This window comes from Cavia porcellus, unplaced genomic scaffold (genome assembly GCF_034190915.1).
Source record: "Cavia porcellus strain 051 isolate PalLab524CR breed Dunkin Hartley unplaced genomic scaffold, mCavPor4.1 scaffold_8, whole genome shotgun sequence".
Taxonomy (NCBI): Eukaryota; Metazoa; Chordata; class Mammalia; order Rodentia; family Caviidae; genus Cavia; species Cavia porcellus.
In genome coordinates this window covers 88,630,372-88,655,631 of record NW_026947491.1, presented here as the reverse complement: position 1 = coordinate 88,655,631, position 25,260 = coordinate 88,630,372, and the positions used below count along the sequence as shown (strand labels likewise).

At 33.9% G+C, this 25,260-nt stretch overlaps 1 protein-coding gene across 22 annotated transcripts in view; it reads left to right on the top strand.

The window, feature by feature from the left end:
- The window catches only part of Anks1b (ankyrin repeat and sterile alpha motif domain containing 1B), a 1,068,230-nt gene that overhangs the window by 194,225 nt on the left and 848,745 nt on the right, over window positions 1-25,260 (top strand). For all 22 annotated transcript variants that reach the window (XM_063255413.1, XM_063255397.1, XM_063255399.1 and 19 more), the window contains 4 exons: window positions 6,441-6,516; window positions 8,212-8,313; window positions 11,709-11,822; window positions 14,065-14,231. In XM_063255413.1, coding sequence (XP_063111483.1) covers window positions 6,441-6,516; window positions 8,212-8,313; window positions 11,709-11,822; window positions 14,065-14,231 — 459 coding nt within the window. The remainder of the gene's footprint in view (window positions 1-6,440; window positions 6,517-8,211; window positions 8,314-11,708; window positions 11,823-14,064; window positions 14,232-25,260) is intronic.

Sequence of the window (25,260 nt, the reverse complement as noted above, 5' to 3'; positions counted from 1 at the left end):
CCGCCATGTGTCAATTGACTGCCTTCTGTGTGCAAAACTTTGCTTATTGTGTGTCAGAATATAGCTCTAACCAAATTAGACAAAATTTGTGCCCCCATTAAGGAAGAAAATCCTTCGTGTAGGGTGTAAAGAAGACTGCCTTAAGGGATCTTGAAATGATAGGGCGTTCATATGTGGTTTCTTTAGTTTTTTGTTTTGGTTTTAGTAGAAAGGTGTGTGTGTTTATGCAGTGTGCAAGTAACTGGTGATGAGACTGAAAATGAAGGTGTAAGAGAAATAGTGAAGATACTTGATGAGCAAAATTCAAGAACATTAGAAAATGAGAGAGAGAAGACCACAAGTGGAGGATTAGTTTTATTATTATCATTATTATTATTTTGGTACCAGGTATCAAACTCACAACCTTGTGCTTGCCAGGCAGGCACTTACATTGCTGAGCTAAATCCCCAGCCCGTTATTATTTATTTTTTAAAGATAGATTCTTTCTATGTATCCCAGGTTGGCCTCGAACTCATAGCCATCTGCCTGCCTCAGTCTTCTGAGAGCTAGGATTATAGATGTGCACCACCACACCTGACTGGATTAATTTTAATGTAGAGAAAAAATGTTTTCTTTGAGACAGAAGTGAAAGAAAAGTTGAAAGGTAGACATGGATTTGAGTGCCTAATTAAACAGAAGAGCGGTCCATTACTTTTGAGGAAAGGTATTATTTTTGAATTATTTGAAGACATACCATATTCCTCTTATGCTACCCCACCCAGTGTCTAAATGCTACTACCTTTAGCTCTTCTTCGCATGATGTTTCCTCAGTCATTTATCGTTTGAATATAGTACTCTAGATATAGTAAGCTAATACAGGACACGGAAGACTCTGCCTTTTTGACTCACTTGGCATCACTCATTTGTTTATGAAGACTAAGATGTTCTTATCTTCTGAGTTTCATTTATCCCAAGAAATGGCTTCATGGCTGTTTGGTACCAGACAAGGATTTTTTACTCCTCAGATAAATGTCATTTTATTTGTATTTTCTTTCTTTATTTCCATCAAATTTTTTATTCACTGATTATTATTTATAATAGTCACAAGTCTCACATATCAAATACTGGTGCTAATTTTTCTACTATGCATTACTTGATCATACTTTATATCTTGTTATTATTATTCTCTGTTTTTTCCTTTTATCAAGAATTGATTTACTTAATTGGCTCATTCTCTTTCACAGGCTTCAAAAGGCTCATTGTTAGAACATGACATTCAGAAGGGGAACCATGTAGCTTAAGTTTTGACATCTTACGGCCTTTTTCTATTTGCTGTTTTGGCATTTTGGTGTATGAGAGCCTGAAGCATTATTTTTCCCTTTGGATGCTGGAGATTGAACCTAGAAAACAGCAAGCTGATCCCCAGCTATCCTTTTTTAAATTCTGAGACAGGGTCCTGTTAAATTGCCCTAGCTGGCTTCAAACTTGTGATTCTCCTACCTCATAGCTTTCTGTGTCGATAAAATGATGGATGTGTATCACCATATCTGGCTATTAAAAATAATTTTACAGTATCTAAATATTCTGCTTAAAGTATAGCAAACATTCCTTTAAACACATGATTGAGTTTCCTCAGAAGTCATGGAAATAATGCAAAACCAAACATAAATAGCCATCTAAAAGTCAACTCTAAAAATGAGCATCCTCTTTTGCTGTTTCCTGCTGCTTATCTTATTTTTCTTGGCTTTAGTGCTACAGAGGCTTCAATTTAATAGACATTTCTTTCTTTTTTTTGGTCTTTTTGCTTTTTATCGGTACCAGGGATCGAACCCACGACTGCCTGCTTGCAAGGCAGGCGCTTATGCCACTGAGCTAAATCCCCAGCCCCTTAATAGACATTTCTAATCAATGAGAAATTGCTTTGGCTTTCTTCAGCACTTCAGTTTTTGATGTTAGTATATATATCGTTTCCATTCTTCTTACTTAGCCGTTTTTATCACTGTGTTCGGAGGTATTTATTATTTCCCTTCCACCAAAAGGTGCTAAGCTAGTGCGAGTGTTTTATACCTGCTTACTGGGTGAGGGCTTTATATCTGGTCTCTGGGTAAATCTTGAAATGTTGCTACATTATCAATTACATGATTGTCTGTTTTAGAAATTATGTTTATTTTAAATGATTAATTCAAATAAAATAGAAAACTTTAATCCTAGCAAAGGTAGGAATAAAATTCCAGACCTTTTGAGGATTTGTATTTCCCTATTTGAGTTTTATTTCTTTCTATACCTTCTGTTAGTTAGCTTGTTGATTGTTTTGCACTAAATATTTCATGAGAACCCAATTTTTCGATATCTGGCCAGTTGTGAGTTGTCGATTTGTGGCACAATAGTGTTAATTGACAATGAACATATTAGATGCCTACTTAGTGTAGGGGATGAAAAATCCCCTTCTGTTGAATACAGAAATTTAAGAAAATGCTTACTTTATGCCTTGTGAAATATCTCATATTTTTCTAATTATTGAAAGAAATAAAATTATTACAGAAGTACATGGGTTGGATATTTTATTGTATTTATTTTTTGTCTTTTTGAGAAGGGGTCTTGTTATGCAGTTCAGGCTGGCATTGAGCTTGCTTTGTAGCCTAGGGCTGGTCTTGAATTTGCAGTAATCCTTCTGCTTCAGCTTCCCAAGTGCTGGAACCATAAGCATGCACCACCATGCCCCCCGGCTTGGACATTTTAAGCCTCTATACTGCTGATGGTGACACTGTGATAGCAGTGGATAGTTCCTGGTGCCTTTATTTATCTCAGGTTTATGACAGCAAATCATTCCATTTCAATAACTTTAATGTTTCACCAAAGAAGTTGATTATCTCAACTGTGGATTTAAAAGAATGGATGCGTTTTTATAGTGTATAACCTTCTGTAGCTGTGGTAAAATACATGAGACCATCAGTCTGTAAGAAGCAAGGACTTATTTTGGCTCATGATTTCAGGAGCTTCTGTCCACGGCCACTTGACTTTGTTGCCTTCACACCTGGGCAGGCGAGTGCATGATGGCACGAAGCATGTGGCAGAGGAAACTGCTCCCCTCAAGTGTGCGTGCAGTAAAAGAGAAAGAGGCGGGATCTCAGGAGCCCCTTTGAGGATGTGCTCCTTATGACCTGCTCTTTCTCACTAGGTCTCTACCTCCTAAACATTTCTCCTAAACCACATTCCAGAAGCACAACAGGCTGGTGACCAAGCCTTCAAAATGTGATTTTTGGAGACAAAATGTGATTTTTGGAGACAAAAATGTGATTTATGGTTTAGGCTCTAAACCATAATGTATAGGCTAAAAAATAGCCTCTACTCACTTTTCATTTGGGGAGGGCGGTATTGGGGCTTGAATTGAGGACCTTTACAATGAGATGCTTTCCCAGCCCTTTTTGTTTTTGAGACAGGATCTTGCTATGTTGTCTACGCTAGCTTCTAATTTGCAACCATCTTGTTTCAGCTTTCCACTTACTCTTTATATATAAGGATTCTGTTATCTTATCCATTGTATGAAAACACTAGTTTTGTAATACCAGAATTGTAATCTTAGAGTAATGTGTAAACAATGAATATGTAGGGCCAGGATATAGCTCAGCAGCAAAGCACCTGCCTGGCAAGGCCAAGGTCCTGAGTTCAATTTCCAACACACGGACGCGTGCACACATGCGCACATGTATCTGAGAGCAGAGGATGAAAATTTAACAAAAACCAAAAAATGAATATGTATGTAAATTTACAGTACTAACATCATTGAAGTTATTTTTGAAAATAGATTACAATTTCCTTTTGAGTAGCAGTAACAGTACTTTTTACTATGTACTAAGTTAATACAATAGTTTAAAAATCTTACTTGTTGCTGGGGATTTGACTCAGTGGTCTAAGTGCCTGCCTGACAAGCATGAGGTCATGAGTTCCAAAAAAAAAAAAAAAAAAATCTTATTTGTTGCATGTTTATCTTACCCTTTCCAACACCCCTAATAAGTTTTTAATATTTTTCATTTACAGGATACGTAAAATTTCAGTGCAATGAAGTGATTTCTCCAGTGTGTATCATTTTGGCTCAGGATTGGGTGGATCATAGAAATTGTATACTTTCTGCCTAAACTCGCCACCTGAGTGCAGAATTATAGTTAGGAATTCTGAGTGGGATTTATTTATTTTACTGTATTTAATGTAGATGTTAAGACCTAGCTAGACATCCCTACCTTTTCTCTCTGTGCAACAATTTTCACCAAGACTTTTTTCTTTGGAGTTTTTTGAAAAGAATTTTACAGGGTTTCCTGGTAGCCTCCCAACTTCCCTGGACTTCAGACTTTCCCGCTTGCCCCCTTCCAGGTCTCCTTCTCTGGTCCACTGTGAATTGTAGCACTTGTTCCAGTGCTAATCCCTGAATCACACTTTCTGTTTTCTCCTCCCTGACATTGCTTTTCACTTTTAGCTTTTTATTAAAAATATTGTTCAGCTTATTTTCAGAATTTTAAGCTGTGTTATCCCAGGAATGGTTTTCCACAAATTAAGTCCAAAATTTTGTGAAAGAGAATCAAATTCATAATCAGAATATTGATTAAAAAACACAGGATGACAGTAAGAAGAGTTAGGGTATTTCATATTTTTTAAGAGTTAGAAAAAAATAAAGTGATGTCCCAGAGTGAAATATGTATGTATGTATGTATTTTTTTTTTTAAGAGCAGAGCAAATTTTAAGTTTCTTTTTCCTTCAGCCCAGTGCTATATATTTTTAGATTACTATTTTTAATAACATCTGTAGATCACTCAGCAGTCACATTATAATTCAAGTACATTTTAGTCATGTCTTCTTGAAAATACATTCAGATCACATTAGTTAGTAATCAGTATTCCTGAAGCCTCTTTAACAGTCCACTTAGAAACTATCTTTGTGTGGCTTAATTGTACAGTAGACATTTATCAGTGAAGAAATGTTTGTACTGTACCTTGTTTCACAGCACTATTTCTGTTTTGTGTTGAGATTACAATCTCACATGAAAGGTTACCTTTAGTACGAGGGAACAGATTTGCTGTATTTACATTATTTAGTTTGCCATCATGTGCTCATGCACATTTACATACATACATACATATACATTCAAAACATTGTGGTCTTACTGGACATTTGTTGGTGTAAGAGAAGAAAGAAAAAAAAGTAAAGAAAGAAACTGCTTACCATCTGTAAACCCAAAACACTTTCTCTTTGAAATCTTCCTTATTTTCCTCAAGGCAGAATCAGGCTCATAAAGTACTACTCACAGACACCTGCTGACCCACAAATTCTCCTTTTCTACCCTCTGGTTCCTTCTCTGTTTCACTTTTTTTTCCTTTCAGAATAATTCTTAAACTTTTGTATTTCCAAAGTACTTTGTTAGGCAGTGGGAATGTAATGGTGAAACAATAGCCCCACATTTCTATTGAATTTATAATTTATTAAGGAGAATAATCACTTGAAATTATAATGTGTTATTATGAGTGCCATCCCTAAGGAAAATGTAGACTGTTGTGAAACACTTAGGAAACACAGAAGGCTTCAGGGCAAGGGTGAGATTTTTCAGTGAAATTATATTAAGATCTGACACATAGAGTAAACCAGTGGTTCTCAAAAGTCCACTCTTTAGACCTCAGTATCATGTGGGAACTTTTCAGAAATGGAAACTCTCAGATCTTTTCTCTGAATCAGAAACTGGAGATAGGCCCCAGAACAAGCTTTCCAGGTGATTCTGATTCCTGCTGAAGACAGAACTATTGGTTTGAGTGATGGCCAGTTAAGAAGGCTAGAGGTTAGATCCTGGCAGGCAGAGAGGGACCAGGCTTTGAGACTCCTAGGGTAAGAAAACAGTTACTGTAACATGAAGAAATTTAGTGTGCCAGGAGCATAGAATGGAAGGGGGTTTTGGTGTGCAGAAGAAAGAATGGAGATTAAGTAAGATGAAGGCAGACAGCCATCATTGTAAGCCATGTTAAGTTGTTTAGATTTCACTTATTTATACTCATGTCTCCTCAGACAGGATGTGAATTTGAAGGCTATAGTGATGTTTTCATCTTTAAGAACAGCCTTGGTGTTCTTGGGATGGAATTGTGTTTAATAAATGTATGCTGGCTAAGTGAATTTGTGTACTCAAAAAAGCCTTCTGCAGTAGGCATCGTTATGCTTCTTACATACATTCGCACAACTGAGGCTTAGGGAAAGTGTGTTGCTTCCTAACACAAGATCAGCTGGCCAGTTCAGAAGCAGACGTGTTACAAACCCAGATCTTTGTATTTTGTTTCTAGAATCTTCCTTAATCCATACTATTCATTAATGAATGCTAAGACTGCATAAACCATGTATGAATATACAAAATGGGAATTCAAAACTCTTTATGCATTCCAGGGCAACTATGCTTTCCTTTTGTTTTCTTTCCTCTTTCTTTTTTTCAGACAGAAAAGGGGAGTGCCCTTCATGAAGCAGCTTTGTTTGGAAAGGTGGATGTTGTGCGAGTTCTGCTAGAAACAGGTAGCTATTGTGGTTCTCCTATCCTGCTGAATGCTATTTCTATTTCAGGAATTGACAAAAGTGACAGTTTTCTTCACAAGTCATTCATCCTTTCTTCACTCTAAGTTGCAGATTTGTTTTCATACTATGTAGAATTGAGCATTGACGTCTAGATAAAATTCATATAAATATGTATCTTCCTTTACTCGAATGTTTTAGTAAAAAGCTCTTGGAAATTACTATTTTATACATTTAAATATACTGAAGTAACTACAAAAAGGGAAGGAGATTTCTGCTTCTACACAAGGAGGAATTGATCCCTGAGAAATGATGACAATTGCTTGGTTTATTAAAGAACACAATATTTTTCCTAGGTTTTTATCATGTGAACTATGGTCAACAGAGATTTGAATTCCCTCTCCTTAAGGTAAATTCTTCTAGTTATTCACCTGAGTAGCTATTGTTTTCTGGCTACAGTGACTTTTTTTAAAGGGCAGCTTTTAAAAGCAATCTTTCGAGGGAATAAGAAAATAGGTGTATTTATTTTCATATATGTATCCTGACTGGAAATGAAATAAAATTGGAATTGAGGTTACATGTTTTTAAAGATTAAAAGACATGAGTAAAAATTTATACTCATAAACAATTCATGTGCATCTTTCATATTGAGGACTAAAGAATGTTTATTTTCCTGTAAAAAAAATGAAATAAAAAACATTGGCAGACTATGCACAAAGTCAAAATTTCATGTGTGTTTAACTTTGTCATGCAGTACAGTGACATAATAAATGGTTTGAGGCAATCACTGAGATATGTGCTAGGTACACATCACAGAACCAATTTCAACATATTTAGTAAGCTTATGATGAACTATCATTTGAGATCGGATTCTACAAACTGGCTTTATTTACAATTAAGTGTTTGAAACATTCCTAAACTTTTTTTAGGATAATAAAATCTATTTGCTACATTAAAATAAGTTCTTTAATATTATAAATATTTTCAGAAAAAAGTAATAACCATGGTGTTTCCTTTCATAGTTCAGGAGATTTGCTCAGGTAACTGAGTATGGCAGACATTGAACATGATCTCGCATAAACAATTTCATGTTATTAGCTATATTTTACAAACTGGCATCAGCTCTGTATTCATAAATACAGAAGTGAAGCCAATAAATCAAAACAAGACAAAACAACAACAACAACCACAAAACCAAATTCCATGAGTGTTCAGCTTTGGATTTGGAGAAATTTAGTTATTCAAAATAATTACGCTTTTTCAAATTTTATGAGTATACAAGTCTTCTAAGAGTTTATATTTTCATTTATTAGCATTTTATCATTTATACAGAATATATAAATCATATAACTATTATACTTTAGAAACTTACTTATAAGTCAGTAGTATTTTCCAGTTTGATATGTACTATTTAGTTAGCCTCCACATCCCAAAAGGGAATTGAGGGTCCTGAAAAACAATCATAATGATTGACTCAGTCTTTAGGAAATAATTCTCTTTTAAGAATATTGTCAGTTTTTGGTAGTAGTAGGTCCTCATCTCCTTTCTTGTTAAATCTTGTGTGTTTGAAATTTAATTCTTAAAAAGCTCTTTCAGTTCTTGCTTTATGTATGTTTGAAATTAGAGCAGTTACAGATTCACGGTATCTTTTGGGGACACTCCAGTGATGAACCTCAGTGAGTTTTTCTTTTCTTTCAGGAATTGATGCCAACATAAAGGATAGCTTAGGTCGAACTGTCTTAGACATTCTGAAAGAGCATCCATCCCAGAAATCTCTCCAGATTGCAACACTCTTGCACGGTAAACAGTATTGAATGATGGAGGATTTTGTCTTAAAATCAAGATTAAATTAAAACTGTTACAATTTTATTTTGAGTTTGAGTTAGTGTTTACTTTTCAATGAATTTACCATTTGTATTTTTTCTAATAGATTTTAAAATTGAATAAATTTACAAATGTTTTCAGTAGTTTTTTAAAAGTGAAAATATTTATTCACTGCCTTATACTAAAGTCTCTAAAATCCATGTAGTAAATATGTCATTTTGTACTTGAATAAGACTCTATAAAGTGGAGTATAAAGTATTATCTTATGTTTAAACAATAGTTTAAGACTTCTGGGGGATTTTTCTATCTTTTCTGGTTTCTTGGACTATTCGGTAGATCGATCAGATATGAGTCTCTTGTTTTGCATAGGAGAGAAACTCGAGCTCTCAGAGATGTTTTGTTCAAATTCATATGTCCTATGCTAAGTAGTATTGCTAGTACATAAGTACTGAATTAACAGCCGAATCTGCCTGAAAGAACACAGATTGTTTCCTTCCTCCTCAGTAGTACAGAATTAATTTTAGGAGCCTTTGTTTTTAGTATATTTGTAGTTAGCTCCAGCTAGCAGGTCTATTGATGGTTTGACAGCCATCCAGCTACTACTTTTTCCTTTGTGGGATTAAATGCTGCTTAATTAACCTAAAGTTTTTATGAAAAATGTAGATTTAAATGATTTCTCTTTTCTGGTTGGTGGCTCGTCCTGGCACTGAGCATGTTATCTTAAAAACCTAGATGTTCTCTCTCTCCTCTCCAGTTAGTCCCTACACTGTTCAGCAATTGTTGTACGTATGATAGAGGAGAGAAGCAGGATAGGTTTCATCAGGTATATGTTAATCAGTTTTCCATTGCTGTGAAAAATACCAGAAGAAAATCTCTTAAAGACACTTACTTTGGTTCGTGGTTTGAGTCCATGTTGGGCTGGCTCTGTTGCTTTTACGCCTATGGCAAGGCAGAAACATTATGGCAGGAAGGCATGGGGGAGGAGAGCTGCTCACCTCATGGCAGCCAGGAGGAAGAGGAAGGGGCAGTGAGGGGCAAGACACATCCTTCCTGGCTGTGCTCCCATGACCTGCTTCCTTCCTAGGCTCCACCCCTCCCAGTCCACTCAGCTAGGAACTCAGCAGTGGAGTAAGCCGTTGATGATGTGACCATCCTCATGAGCCAGGCATGTTTCTAAAGCCCTGAACAGCCCTGATCAGTGCTGCTCTGGCAGCCAAGTCCTTAACACTTGAGACTTGGGGACAGATTACATCCAGATGAGAAGAAACGAAGAACACAGTCTGTAAGGAAAGAAGTTAAATTCAAGTAGGTTAGGTAAACAAGGAGTATAAGGAGTGCATGGTCATTACATTCTCTTTTCTGTTTCCAAAATCTTTACGTCCCTTCAACCTTCCTGTCCTTAGAGAAGTTAAGTGGAGGTCAAATGCATACAAAGATAAGTCAGAGAATCCAACAATGATTTTAATATTCAAATTAAAATTACAGTGAATGGAAAACTAAAAAATAAATTTGTCATACTGTTACTCATTTTCGGCCTCCATGTACTCTTTTGTATTGGATTTTTGCCTCTAAATGAATTTAGAGGTAAACTGAAGTTTGTGTCTATTCTGTCTTTTGGGAGAAGTGAAATAAATGTTCCTCTTTACAAAGGGAATGAACACATGATAGGTATTTTTTAGTATATTGTACTAGTTCAGCATAAATGAAAGTCTTATTACATAGGAATTAATGTTTAAGCTTCATTAGTTGTACAGTTTGTGGTAGGGTATACTGGGCATCTTTGAATTTTTCAAATCATTGGCAAAATTCAGAATGTAAAAATATTACATTCTCTATATTCCCAGATCTCAAGTCTTTTGTGCATTTTAAGTATAAAGTTTTCTAATTGAAATAAAATTACTGTTTTACCAAATTGCTTTCCAATTTACGTAGTTACTACATGGTTCAGGTATTTCAAGGACAGATTTCCACAGGTTTCCATCTTTTCCTACTGTAATTTGCCCACTGGAATTGTCCTTTTGTAGAAAGTATTGAATCATACACAGACATAGGTTGTATAAAAGCACCAACTTTCTTTTTTTTTTAAAATTTTTATTTTTTATCGGTACTGGGGATTGAACTTATGACTGCCTGCTTGCAAGGCAGGTAAAGCACCAACTTTCTTAATTGCATTTTTCACAAGCTCCTTCTGAAGAAAGAAGATAAGCAATGAGAAGCTCTCTGTTTAATATGTTGTAAAGAGGCCTTGAACCAGCCACATGTAGACTGAATACTTTTGGTTTATATTTTATTTAGATTATATATATTTGGCCTACCCTATTTCCATAAAGTTTATAGTAACTGTGAACTGTTAAAAAATTCCAAATTTTAGTTAACACTTCTGAGTTTTGGTTTCTCAAAAAACCAAAATACAAAACAGCAAGGGTTTCATTTTCTGTCATGGCTGACCTTTGTATGGGACACCTGCACTCTGACTTAAACATGCTCTGTGTACTTGCTATTCTTCCTATGACATTGAGGCTGTCTGTTAGTTGACATTTATCCCTGCATTCAATTTTGTTTTCCTTATTATGTTTTCATTTCCCATGTCTTTCTGGCCCCACCAATTATTAGCTGTGTCAATAAGGACAAGTTAATAACCCTCCTTCTTTAATTGTCATCTTTAAAATTGAGGTAGTAATGGTACATATGCCATAGATTTGTAAGGAAAGATGAGTTAATTTATGTGAATTACTAAGAGCTGTTTTGGTTGCATGCTAAGCATTATTTAACTTTTAATTGCTACTAATATTTTTGTGTCCTTATCAAAAAGGCAAATGAAAAGCTCAGTATAGGACATTACTGCATGAAGAGTGGGAATTAATATTATTTCTTGTGAACATAGTTTAGTATGCAGATTATGCAAGATCATAGTACCGGTGTAAAATAAACATCCTGTTTCATTCCTGTGTGTTACTAGACTGGTGTAGTGTTCTGAACCAAACATCACTGTTTCAGTGAGTGGTCAAGTCTATTTAAAGTGTGTTTCAGGGAGTTTTAAATTTTCAGATAGAAAAATTTAAGGCGATTAAGAGTACTAATGTCTTCAATAAATGTTTATTTTTTAAGGAACGTGTAAGATGTTTAGTTTCTAGAAGAGGTTCGTGTGTTTTCTCCCAAAGTATCTATTTTATTACTTAAAAATTTTAAAGTATATCTTGAAAACTCTTTTGGTTTATTTGGTTTTTGAAATTCTTTTGGAAATTGAGGATGCATTTAAGATGAGGCGATAAATGAAAAATCAATCACCAGAAATAAAATGTAAAGTTTTACTATTGATTTTTTAACATAAATAAATCTAAGTTTGTAACTTCAAAAATGTATGCATCTAGAATATTTAGATGGCCTGGGAAGACCAGCAGTGCTTGAGGAGCAGGTACAGGAAGATGCAGCAGAAGAAACACACATTTCGCCTCCTGGGGAGTCTCCTTCCCACAAGACCAAAAGTGAGTAATTGGCAAGCTCTGGAAACTATATTAGACTTTAGACTTTTATGTACAGATTTTTCACATACACTAATAGTTGTGGAAATTTGAAGTGTAATATGTTATATTCTATAGTCATATATTTTATGTATTATTTAACCAGCATCTATTATGTTTCTCTGTTGGGAACTGTGTAAGACCCAGAGATACGGTAGTGAGCAAAGTATATAGTTATCCCTGCTGTTCTGAAGTCTATATGGATTAGATATGTCATTGTTTTATAAATGCATTAACCCCCAAGTTTATTGAGATAGACATCACAAATAATGACTGTTTGTTTTTGCAGTACACAGTGTGATGTTTTGATACCCGTAATACATTGTGACTTCATTGTCATAATCAATCTAATTAATAAATTTACCATTTTTTTGTTACAGTTTTTTTCTTTTGTTGCTCAAAAGCAGGATAAGATGAACTATGTTAGCAAATTTCAAGTATACAGTCTTGTTCACTGTAGTCACAGAGCTTTATATTTTAACTTCAGAATTTATTCACTCCCTGTAACTGAATCTCTGAACCCTTTGATCAAATCCTTCTATATCTCCAGCCTCAGATTTTGGCAGTTACCACTGGACTCTCTGCTTTTGACTTAGATTTTATTAGATTTCATATGTAAATGAGATTGTGCATTGTCTGCCTCATTTCACTCAGCAAAATGTCCTCCTGCTTTATTCATCTTATTCCGAATGACAAAATATCCTTTTAAGACTGAATAATACTCCAGTATCCACATTATAGTCTGTATGTTTGTGTGTGTACACACACACACCACGCATACATATAGTGTGTTTTCTGTATCTGTTCACCCCAAATGGACACTTTGTGTCCATATCTTGGCTGTTTTGAATAGTGCTAAATGAACATGAGGAGTGCATACATCTTTCATGAAGATACTGATTTTATTTGTTTTGGGTAAATACCAAGAAGTGGTATTCGTGATACTTCTGTTTTTTTAATTAATTTATTTTTTTGAGAAGCCACCCCACTGTTTTCCATAATGGCTGTACCGTTTTGCATTCTGACTGCAGTATACAGGCTCCCCTTTCCTGTTACTTCTCACATTTTAATGATAACTATTTGAGCAGGTGTGAAATGATTCATATTATGGTTTTGATTTATATTTCCATGATTTTTAGTGATAGTGGGCACTTTTTCATATACCTTTTGGCTTATTTTATTGGAGAAAAGATTGTGTAATTCCTTAGCCCATTTTTTGAATTATTTATTTTTAACTGTTTAGTCACTTGAGTTAGTTATACAGTTAAAAATTTAATCAAGATCAATATTTTGCTGATATTTTCTTCCATACTATATGATGTTGCGACTTTATTAATTATTTCATTTGTAGAAGAAACTTTTTTAGTTTGGTGCAATGCCATTTGTCTGTTTTTGCCTTTGTTGCCTATACTTTTGGTATCATACCTAAAGAATCACGTTCAGACCAAAATCAAAAAACTAGGAATTTTATTGTTTCAGGTTCTACATTAGTTTGTAATCCAGAGGCAATTTTCTTATCTTTGCTTTTAGCATTTTATCTAAAAAAATTATTATCCAATCATAGTATAAAGCTGAAAGTTTTCTTATTTCATGGTCTACATTTGAGGTTCAATCACCCACCAGTGGATACTTAGTTTTTTCCCTTGTTATGCTCTGAGCATAAGGGTCCAATTTCATTGTTTTCTTTATGTATATTCATACATAAAGAGTGTGTTTTTCCACAACATTTATTGAAATGACTGTCCTTTCTATGTTGTAGGTGCTTGGGACCCTTTTTGAAGAGCTAAAAAACAGTATGGGACCGACATTAAAACAGATATAAAAAGTATTAAGATCTATAACAACTGTTAGAAACGTTTTTAAAAGGGGGAATAAATTATACTTATAAAAAACACATGATACTTAAGTACACATTTAAATGTAAATTAAACATTCATATTTTGGCAGGTGATAGTGACACTTATCTTAATCTTGTGTGTCATACATTGACCATATCACCGTGAGTGTTAATATTTTTATTATTTAACATTAAGTTTTAGCAATAGGCTTTCCTGAAGGTTCTGTTTTGTTTTTTTTTTGTCTTTTTCATTTTTATCGGTACCGGGTATCGAACTCACAACTTCCTGCTTGCAAGGCAGGTGCTTATGCCGCTGAGCTAAATCCCCAGCCCCTTCCTGAAGGTTCTGAAAAAATTATCTTCTTGTAGGTGAAACTGTGACTGGAGAACTATCAAAACTCTTGGATGAAATAAAACTCTGTCAAGAAAAGGATTATTCTTTTGAAGATTTGTGCCACACAATATCAGACCACTACTTAGATAATTTGAGCAAGATTTCAGAGGAAGAACTTGGGAAAAATGGAAGCCAGAGTGTAGTAAGTAAGGGGGGAAATGAAGACCGTGCATCTGTCTTGGCCAGCTCAGTATATACAGCACTGAGGTGTGGGGTTTGGTGCATTATATTACACTATCAGATCCTGCCGCTGTTAAATGTTGTTCTCCCTACGGGCTCTTAATGTTCACTGGGATTTGTTGCTCCCTTTGTGTGTAGGGAAGGTGTCCTTTGATGTATCACTTGGAGTTGTGATGGTGTCTCCACTGTTCTACTCTATTGTGACACATGGACTCAGTATCTTTGGTTACCTTTATTCAGTTTTTGGGCAAAACGATGTAGGTTTCCAGAAGAAGAAAACCTTCCTGTTACCTGTCTTCCTTGTTTTCTCTATAAACTCAGTCTAATCTTTCTTTAAATATAGATAGTTAAAACTGTATATAGTATGTATGTACACTGTGTTGTGATAGTGGTAAGAGGCAAATTAAAGCTCATAATTAGGACTTAGTTCTTAAAATATGAGCCATATGTCTTTGACAATCCTTTGTAAGAGCTGTTTGAAACTGTATACTATATACAGATTTAGTACTATATATATGTATAGTATATATATACTATATATGTATATATATATGCTATATAAAGTTTTAGTTACATGTATACTATATATAGTTATATATATATATACACAATATAGTGTATATATATATATATATATATATATACATACACACACTATAAAGTTTCAGTACAATATATATGTATATAGTTCCTCAGTCACTTAAATCATAGTACTGTAAAGGCATGGAAAGCTCAACCTGCATATATTTATAATATTCAAATCCCAGGAGGGCTGTTATCTACAAACTCATAATCTAAAGTATGAGTTAGAGATTTTTGCTTTTTATGGATTTTTGTGTTAACACATTAATACGAGAAATTATAGAGAACTAATCAGTCTAAATTAAGATTTGTGAATCTACTTTTGTGCTAATTGGAAAAATTTATAGTGCATAATGCCCTTAAAGCACATATATTATGATATAGGCCCTTTACTCACTTTTAGAGATTAATTGGTTAGAGAAACATAATATTTTTCTGAATAGCCAATAATAGGATTGACTGTGTTAAGTATGTCATTTATAAAAACTAAAAGATTTCCAATTATAATGACTGTACATTTTGTGAACATTTGTGTTATTTTGTTACTTAAGTGAACTATGACACTTTTGCTGAAAAACACTTGCTAACCTAATTTCATAACTAAACTTTCCTCGTGAATTTGCTTTTTGTTTTTTCCTTGTATCTGATGGTGTTCTGTACTATCTTTTGTAAAGCATCACATCAGTGCAATCCTAAAAATTTTTGAATAATTATAAGTAATTATACACATACTAAAGAATGCTTAGAGGTTTTGCTAAATGAAATATTTTAATGAAATATTTATGGTGTTTAAAAATCTAAAGCATATGCAATCTCAAATTACAAATCAGTTACATTTTAACATTTTGTTGAAAGGATATTTGTCCTATGTAAATAATATATGATGTTTGGATTTTTAGAAAAATCCTAAAGGTTTTTCTAACTACCAGCTTCTTGTTCTGTGCTTCTAAACCCGGTTTTCCCCATAGTCCTAATTTTCTAGACCAGTAGTTTAAGCATTTCTTGTGTACATGCTTTTGGTTTTTTTGATACTGGGAATTGAACTCAGGACCTTGTGCTTTCCAAACAGGTGCTTATGCTGCTGAGCTATATCACTGGCCCTAGTGAACAAGTTTTGAGTAAACATTCCTAATGTATTTATTGTAAAGTTATGTATATCTCTTCTATCAAAATAATATATGTTATTGTAGCCATTTTGGATTTACTGTTAATCTGGTTTTGAAGCCCTTTATTACATCCATTGTTTGGTATTTATTTGTTCTATTCTGTTTTGTTCTGCTTGATTTTTACTATGTCTGAAAGTATGGGCAGCTATTTTGAAGACAAGAGGCATTATGTTTACTGTTGTTGATTTCCTATTATCTTGCTTTGAAGTCATGTATCATTTATGTGGTTTTGTTTTGATCAGCTTTATTCTGTTTTATTTTGCTTGGTTTTATTATCTTTAAAATAAAAGTTACAAAAAATAATATATGGTGAAAGTTATGACAGATTTACATCACAGGAAATTCATAGCAAAGGAGATAAAGAAAAATAGGGGCTCTGATTTGTTTTTTTTTTATTCAGCGAGTGTCTTGTGTGTTGTGGTGTCATAGGGACCACAGCACAGGTGTCCATCTTCTAGGAAATGATGGCAGGGGCATTTGGTATCGACAGGGTGACATTGTTTGGGGAAAGAGATGGGTAAATTATTTTTAGAAGCTGAAGGCTATATTGTGGTAGCCTATATTGTGGACAGAGGCAAATTAAAGCTCATAATTAGAACTTAGTTCTTAAAATATCAGCCCATATGTTTTTATGCCGCTCTGTGTCTTTGACAATCCTTTATAAGAGCTGTTTGAAACTATAGTCACATAAAATATTAAAAGTTATACAAGACAGAAAGCAGATAGTACATATAAATAAAAGCAAGTAATTCTATTTATATGAAATAATAGAATTTACAAAGCAGAAAAATGAGAGGTAAGATTAGAAAGATAGATGAGGTCAGGTCATGGATGAGTTTTGAATGTCAAACTAAGAATTTTGAATTTAGTTTTTAGAAAATGAGAGAAAACCTAAAGTATTTTAGATAGATAAAATATGTAACTGGTACTGGCTTTTCAGAAGATTAATCTGAGATAAATTTGTTATTGAATGTTTATAAAGTAATCCAATTACAGTGATCCTTACCTATAGCCTGTGTTTTATTTTTGCTCATTCTTTGTTTTATTCATATTTGTTTCCATTTATAAAATATGTTTTTCCAGACTATTGTTTTGAATTGTCCTCTCATATTATACGAAAAGCTTAAAGTACTTTTATATCATTTAATGTAGATGGTTGTTACTCTGTTTTAAATTAGAGGTTATAATAGCAGCATTAAATATTATTCATGACTTCAAGGAATTAAAAATGCCCATCCCAGGGAGCCTTCAATCACCATGTGCAGACAAATAAACATATAAAACAAATACATATTATAAGGTGACATTTACTAGGGCTTGGTGTTCTCTGTTTTAATGCCTTCAGGTCCTAAGCCACTGTAAGCCATCCTAGAAACGGGACTTAGGAAGGGACTCAGCTGGCAAGGAGAACAGCAGGGATTCAGTTTCAGAGTCATTATGTTTATTTCCCATGTTCTTTTCTTATGGTAAGTTACCTATGGCCAAAGGAATTTCTTTGAAAGGAAAGGTCAGTGAAGACATGTGGGTATTCACTGAAGCCTGTGTTGACATTAGGAGAGACTAAAATGGGACCTAGAGGAAGGAGAGATATGCTTTGCACTAATGTTGGAATAGTGAGTGAGGTTTCCAGTCTGAAGAATCAGTTTGTGCAAAACTAGAGGTGAGAATTAACCTATAATTTGAATAAGATGGTGTACCACGAAAGTACTTTTTGAAAGTAGTTGAAAATAAAGTTGAGTAAGTAATGATAATACTTAACATTCCTGGAGTTTCACAATAACCTTCTAAGACAGATATCATTATCACTCCTATTTTCAGATGAGAACATGGAAACATAGGAATCTCATCTGATGACTTTTCCAAATTTCCACAGCAAGTTCAAGAGCTAGGATCTGGTGCTGGACCCATACTGTAGTACGTAGTATAGTCATATAGTATTACAGCTCCACTGTATCATCAGATGACAAGTGAAGGTCAGTAGATTGAGAAACTAATTAGATGTTTAAAATTGTGAGGAATAAAATCTTCAGTAGGAGAGTTCTCATAACTTTTTGGAGATAAAGTTTTATGTTAGATATTCTGAGAGACTCAAATTATGATTCTCAGCAATATTGTACCTTATTAGATTTAGCTGGAGAGGCTTTAAAAGTTAGTACTGGTATTTCAGGTAACATGCCAACTAAGAATTATTTTGGGTAGCACTGAACACAGTTCTCTTAAAGATCTTGCCAGGTTATTTCTAACTTGCATTCCATTGGTGTAGGAAACCCAAAACCTGCCAGGACTTTCATGAGGTAACTCATTCTTCAAATGAGGAGTCAGACAAAGATCTTGGTAACACTACAAAATTATAGAAAGTTTTGGTAGAATAAATGTAGTAGATCTCATAGTGTTCATTCAACCTATTTCTTCAATTCCCTCATGTAAGAGCTTTTCAAAGTCTTTTCAATGAGAGTTCAGACTGCTGCAACAAGTTACTGTAGATTGACAAGTTTAATGAACAAATATTTATTTCTCAAGTTTTAGAGTCTGGAAGTTCAAAGGTCAAGATGCCAATAGAGCGGGTATCTGGTGAGGGCTGGTTTCATGGTTTGTAGGGAACTGTCCTACAGTTCCTTCACATGGCAGAGAGCCGAGACAAAAAAGTGGTGTCTTTTTATATAGGCACTAATCCTGCTCATGAGGGGTGCACCCTTGTTACTTAATTACCACCCAGCACCCACCTCCCAGTACCACCACATTGAGGGTTAGGGTTTTAATGTGATTGGGAGGGACACAAATGTTCAATTCATACCAGTCATGCTTTAAATTTATTATCAAAAAGATTCAAACAGTGTCTGGAAACAAGTGCTAAGTTACAATTATATCTATATTACATTGGAATTTTAAATGTGGAAAAACATTTTTGTTGGTCTGTTATTCATATTTCTGGTTACACAGTATTTGGGTTTGGTTAAAATTTAATTTCAGGTGATATGAAACATCCAACTTCTGTATCATAATATGACAAGTAATTCCAAAAGCAATTTAAAAGAAATAAAATGAAAGAAAATTTATAATATTCATATTATTTATAAATTATTTTATATATGTATGACTTGAACTTTGAGATAATTTAGCTATTCTTAGTTCAGAGAAACTTTTATTGCTTTTTTTCCTCCAACAGAGGGCACTCTGATTCAGGAATTTAAAATACAAAGTCTGTCATCTTATGTAAGAACTTTTATATTGAACAAGAAACCTTTGTTTTATTGAAGTATTGGCATAAAGGTGAGAGTTTGAACAATTTTACTAATATGAGTGAATTAAAATCAAATTCTTAGTGCAATTTAATAATCCAATTAGAGATTTTACGTTTAATATCAAGGCCAGCTCAAGTTAAAATTACATTTTATCTTGCATACATTTTAATTCCAAAGCCATTCTTACTCTTATAATATGCATATGAAATCATTTTCTAACTTGAATTTAGGACATTATATAATCTAAAATGTAAATTTTGAGAAAATATAAATATCTTTACATTCTTTACCAACCCATGAAATTGAATTTTGAAAGAATACGAAATAATCTAACAGGTTTCCTGTTCTTTTCATTTATTGTCCCAAGCCTCATGTTTGATATTTTTCTCCATTTGTATAAACAATGTGTACACATTGTGCCACAGTATATTTGATGATAACATAACGAGCAGATGAAATCTAGTTATCAGGAAAACATTCTTACATTTCAAATAGAAAGTATTATTACCTCCTTAGTGCATATCTCCAAGAAATAAACGGGAAGCTACAGAATGAAATGCTTTACCCTCCTTTTCCTTCTAAGGGAGAACCCCTCCCAGACAGCACCTGCAGCTTTGTTTGAAAGGGGCTGTCCTGTCAGGCTTTGTGTTTTATTTAACCAGTGTACTTCTTTTCTGTTTCACTTTCTCCTCCACCATGAAATCTTTACTTATATATCAGCCTTCTGAAATGTGAAGTATTTTATATCAGTACAGGATTTCAAGAATCCCCTTGAAACATCTCCGTTAACACAAAGCTTCTGTAAACTCTTTGAGGACACTCTTTGGGGGAAGGTTCTGGAAAATATGCTTAGTACCATGCCAAAAGCATCAAATGTTAAAGATCACTAGCTTCAGATTTTAGTGCCTAAAAACCAAGTGGTGTTTCTGAATCAACACCCACTGCAGAATTATGAGAGGTCTTTGTAGTTAGCTCACCCAATTCTCAAGAGTCCAAGAACTTTGGAAAGTGAATATTCTGAAACAGTAATAGAATATTCTGAATCATAAATAAAATTTATGTGTGAATTTTAAAAAGAATGGAGCTAAGCAGTGGTAACAGTTATCTCATTAGGCACAGAGACAGTAATATTCAGAGAAGTATTTATGACTGCAACCGTTCATGCCTTAAAAAATTGAACAAAAGTTTTGGAAATAGTAACTCGGGGATGCCAAAGTTTAGATTTCTATGATACAGTTTTCTGCACTTAGGGAATACATAGAACTAGGAATCTGTTGATTTGAGCTGATTTTAAAAACAGTATCATCGGGGCTGGGGATTTAGCTCAGCAGCATAAGCGCCTGCCTTGCAAGCAGGCAGTCGTGAGTTTGATCCCTGGTACCGATAAAAACGAAAAAGACAAAAAAACCCAAAACAAAACAGTATCATCAAGCACATGTATGTACTACATACATAAAAACATGCAGGGAAAAGCCCAGAATGAGAATGGTAAGCCTCCTATCCCTACTCCTCTCAGTAGGAACTTTTTGTGTCTGAGGTGAACCTGGGAAGTTCTTTGAGGTAAATGACTATTAGAAATTAGTTTTTTCAACTTCTAATGCAGTAATTTTTGCCTTTCATGGCACATCTTCTGCATTGTTTTGTAGGTGTAAACATTTGTATATAACTTGTTACAGACTTGATCTCTGTAATTCAATACTACTTAGTGCTTTGCATGTAGTGGTCTCAGTAAAAAATTCATTGAATTAATAAATGTATAAAAAGACAAACTGCATGTACAAAGCACATTGTAAATAAACCATCATAAAGGGAAAATATGCTTCATTAATTGGGTATGAATTCAAGGAAAGTTAGCTGTATCCTAATGAATGCAGAATCTCAGCCATCTTTTTAAAGGAAGTTAACACAGTTTAGCAGTTCGGAGCCTTGTGATCATGAATTACATAGATGTGGCTTTATATCCTTGTTCTATTGACTTTCAGGGTGACCTTTGGAAGTTATTTAGTATTTATAAAAGTTTTTTCATCAGTTTAAAACATGTTTGCTGGGGCTGGGGATTTAGCTCAGTGGCATAAGCACCTGCCTTGCAAGCAGGCGCTCGTGAGTTCGATCCCTGGTAACGATTAAAAAAAAAAAACAAAAAAACAAAAAACATGTTTGCTGTCACTTCCTGTCAGCCAAAGAAAAGAGCTGTTTGATTTTCTTAAAGATTTTCTTAAAGAGCTGTTTGATTCAGGGAGACTTAATATGTAAGTCTTGTGTTTAGATTCTTAAGAGATCATTAGTATAAATATGATGAGACTTAATTTGGAAATAGTTATGCAAACAGTTTTGCAGTGTTTAAGCCAGGTGTAGTGGCATACACTTGTAGTCCCAGCTATTTCAGAAGCAAACTCTAGAGGCTTGTGTGAGCCCAAGAGTTCAATACTAGTCTGGGCAGCACAGCGAGGTCCCCCACCATCTCTTGTAAAAAAGTAGTTTGAGATATTGTAATGGCTACACCTACTGTGTGAACCAACAGTGAGATATGGCTGCTAAGTCACTGAATACTCAACAAACTGTGATCTTTTAAGATAATTGTAGGATATAGCTTAGTGGCTTAAGCGCTTGCCTGGTAAACACAAAGTTGTGAGTTTGATCCCTGGTACCAAAAAAAAAAAAATATTGTAATAATATAAGCTTGTTCCAGTTCCAATACCTTGTTAAAAAAAAAAAAAAGAAGCTTGCATTTGTTAAGAACTAAGTTTGATGTACGTGCTAGGCATTGTGAGATCCTGTTAAAATCATTACCTTTTTTTCTCTCTCAGAAATCTCAAGATACAGGTTTTATTATCCTTAGTTTGGGAACCAGAACAAAATAACTTTCCTAGGTCATAGAAAAGCAGAGATAAAGCTGAGATGTTTTACAAATTTACGATTTTCACTATTTGTTAACCTTACCTTTCCTTCATATCTTCTGGATTGGCTTACATTATCTTTTTGTCATTCCTTCCATTTTTGTGGTTTTACTTTTACTGTCTCTTATCTCAATTATTGCAAGAACCTCTTTTCCCGTCCGCCTGCTTGTTTCGTGTTTCCTCTTCATGTACCTCAATTTATTGCAACCACTGCTGTCAAATGAAGGTGCCTACGTGTGATTCAGATCAGATTATATCATTGTACTCAAACTCCACGCTATTCTCCACTGCAAAAAATTAGGCACTCAGGCATTCAAGAGGTCTCCATTTCTAGCTCTGCATCAAATTCCAGCTTTATTTCCTAATAATGCTTTAGGTAAATAAAATGTTTCCATAAAATTGATTACTGTAGTTCTAAGCATATCTGTTTTTTATTTCTGTATTTACAGTGATTTATGTATATTTCTTTTCCAACCATCTTTACTTATTTAAAGCCATTCTCCACAATGCCTTTTTTGATCATTCTATTTAGATCTAGCATTTGGAGCAGATGTCACTATGCTGTATTTATACAACTTTTATGTAAATTTAATAATCTGCTTTGCTCAAGTTTCTTGTATGGCTTTGCTTATAAACTCCTTGAAAACAGAACTGTTAATTTGTATGTGTGTATATGTAAGCATAGTTCCTTACTCATGTGTCTAATAAATATTGACATAACAGTCCATAGGCATGGTGAAGTCCACTTGATACTTGCATTTTGATATAGACCTATGAGAAGAGTTCTAAAATGAAATTTTTCTGTTGGTTGATTTTCACTGATTTGTTTTGGAAATAAAATGAAATACCCAGTTAAACTATATTATTGTCTGTTACTGATAGCAAGGAAGTCTTATGTTACAAATACCATATTTGATTCTGGAGAATAATTTATATAAAAGAAATTCTATAAGAATATAGGATAATGTCTCCTTACTTACATTATTAATTTAAAAATTTCTCTGGGTATGCGTGTTAGAATCAACCCTAAAAGTAGAGGAAACTACTCTGAGCATGACAAGATGTAAAGGATATCCATACTGGTATGAATCAGTAACAGCTCTCAAATACTACAATGCAGTCAAAGATAAGTTTTTATAAAAATAGGTGATAGTATGTTTAACTATAATAAGCCAGTGTTGTCGACAAATCTATTGAAAATAACAAGAGAAAACATAGTAGCTACGGAAGATCATTTATATTATAGTTTTATAAGTCCTATCCATTGCATGTTTATCTAGGAAATTGTTTCGTTGTCTTGTTATGACTTGGTTTTCCCTATAATACAGAGAGGATAGGAACAAATACTCTGAGGAAGAGACCTGAAAAACCCGAGGCTTATTTTGTAGCATTATAATATAAATTCTAGCAATCTATTGCTTGCTGATTAAAATGACTCTGGACTGGTTTCTTCAGCTCAACTTCAGCATATGCAGAGATGGGGACGGCTATCACAAAGAGAATGAGAGATGCGATGGTAGTTGGTATTGTCTTCCCTAATTTGGAACTTGAGGACCTAAAAAGACTCCATCATCCTGTAATGATTTGATTAGTTCTATAATATGCAATAAGTATAGAAAGTGGGTGAAGTTAGGGACAACTATTTGTAAGAAGCTAGAGACAGTTAGATAAGGTAGATCTCCAGTGGACTTGCTTTGAAATCTGTATTTCTTTAAATTGTTTTTTATTTTTTTTAAATGTTCTGTTCTGTTTTGATATAGTTAACCTTATCCTCTTAGAGATGTAAAACAAATAGGTGGGACTGATAATCATATTACGGAGCTTTTGTTCGGCCATAGAGCAGAATGGTTTGTAGGGTCATTTTTTTGAATGTCATTCTATATACTTTAATTCTATAACCTGAACAGCCATTTCGAAGATGACAATTTGTAACTTATCAACTGGCAATTTCTTACCTTTTGTTTGTCTGTAATTTAGTATTATTTCTACCCTTTTTTTTTAATCTCCATGTATTTTTTTTTTCGTTTCCTTTTCTTTAAATAAAAAAAAAATTTCTCAGTACACTTTGCATTACTGTTACTCTCTTTGTATTATTGGCATGGACTATTTTTTAGTTCATTTAGTCAATCTTATGGATTCTTGGCTTTAATTGACATAATGGCATTTCACCTCTAATTTAGTGCATTATAATATGCCTACTGATTTGTAGTACTTCTATGTGTATATTCTTAAAATATGCTTGATACTGAAATTTCTCTCAGTATCATAATCATTATATTAAATCATCCAGAGGAAGTGTGCTCTCTTTGTATTTCAAATTTATGAAGTTACCATTTTGTATAACCTACAGATAGAATGTTAACACATTTATTTAACTTTTACATTTTTTTCTGATCTATTTATAATTTTAACTTGAACTTCCAAGTAGTATAGTTCAGTTATTGTGATTTCCCTGATAATCAATCAATATTTTCTACTCAGTAGCTAACTATAGTATTTTTTGAAAGTTTAGAAATAATTCAACTTGCATTTAACCTCACTTCCTGAATAATGATGAAGTCAGTTTTAACCACTTTTTTGCTACTTTTCACATTTACCTTCTTCACTTGCCATAATGCATTTAACTTATAATTCTTTTTTTTTTGGTACCAGGGATTGAACTCAGGGCCTCACGTTTGCCAATCAGATGCTTGTGCTGCTGAGCTAAAACCCCAGCCCCTATAATTCTATTTCAAAATGCACTTTGGCGGATTTTAATTCTGTTTTGGAGTGAAAACTTTGGACAGTTTGTCATTATAAAAAGATCTCACTTTGCTGCCTAATGCCAAAGAAAACTAGGCAAGTGCCTGAGCTTAAAGAGACACGTCAATGGTGATAATCACTTATCTCTGTACCCCGGGAAGTGTGCTTTGCCTTGAAGAGAAATTAATTCAAACAGAATAGTGGACTAGTAACCCAGAAGAAAAACTGCTGAGATTACTCACACTTCTAATATATTTTATCATGAGGCAATTTGGTCCATTCCTAAAAAATATTGGAATTCATTCAGCCTCTAAGAGCTGAAGAATTAGGATTCTGTATGATAGAGTCAAAGTCAATAACAG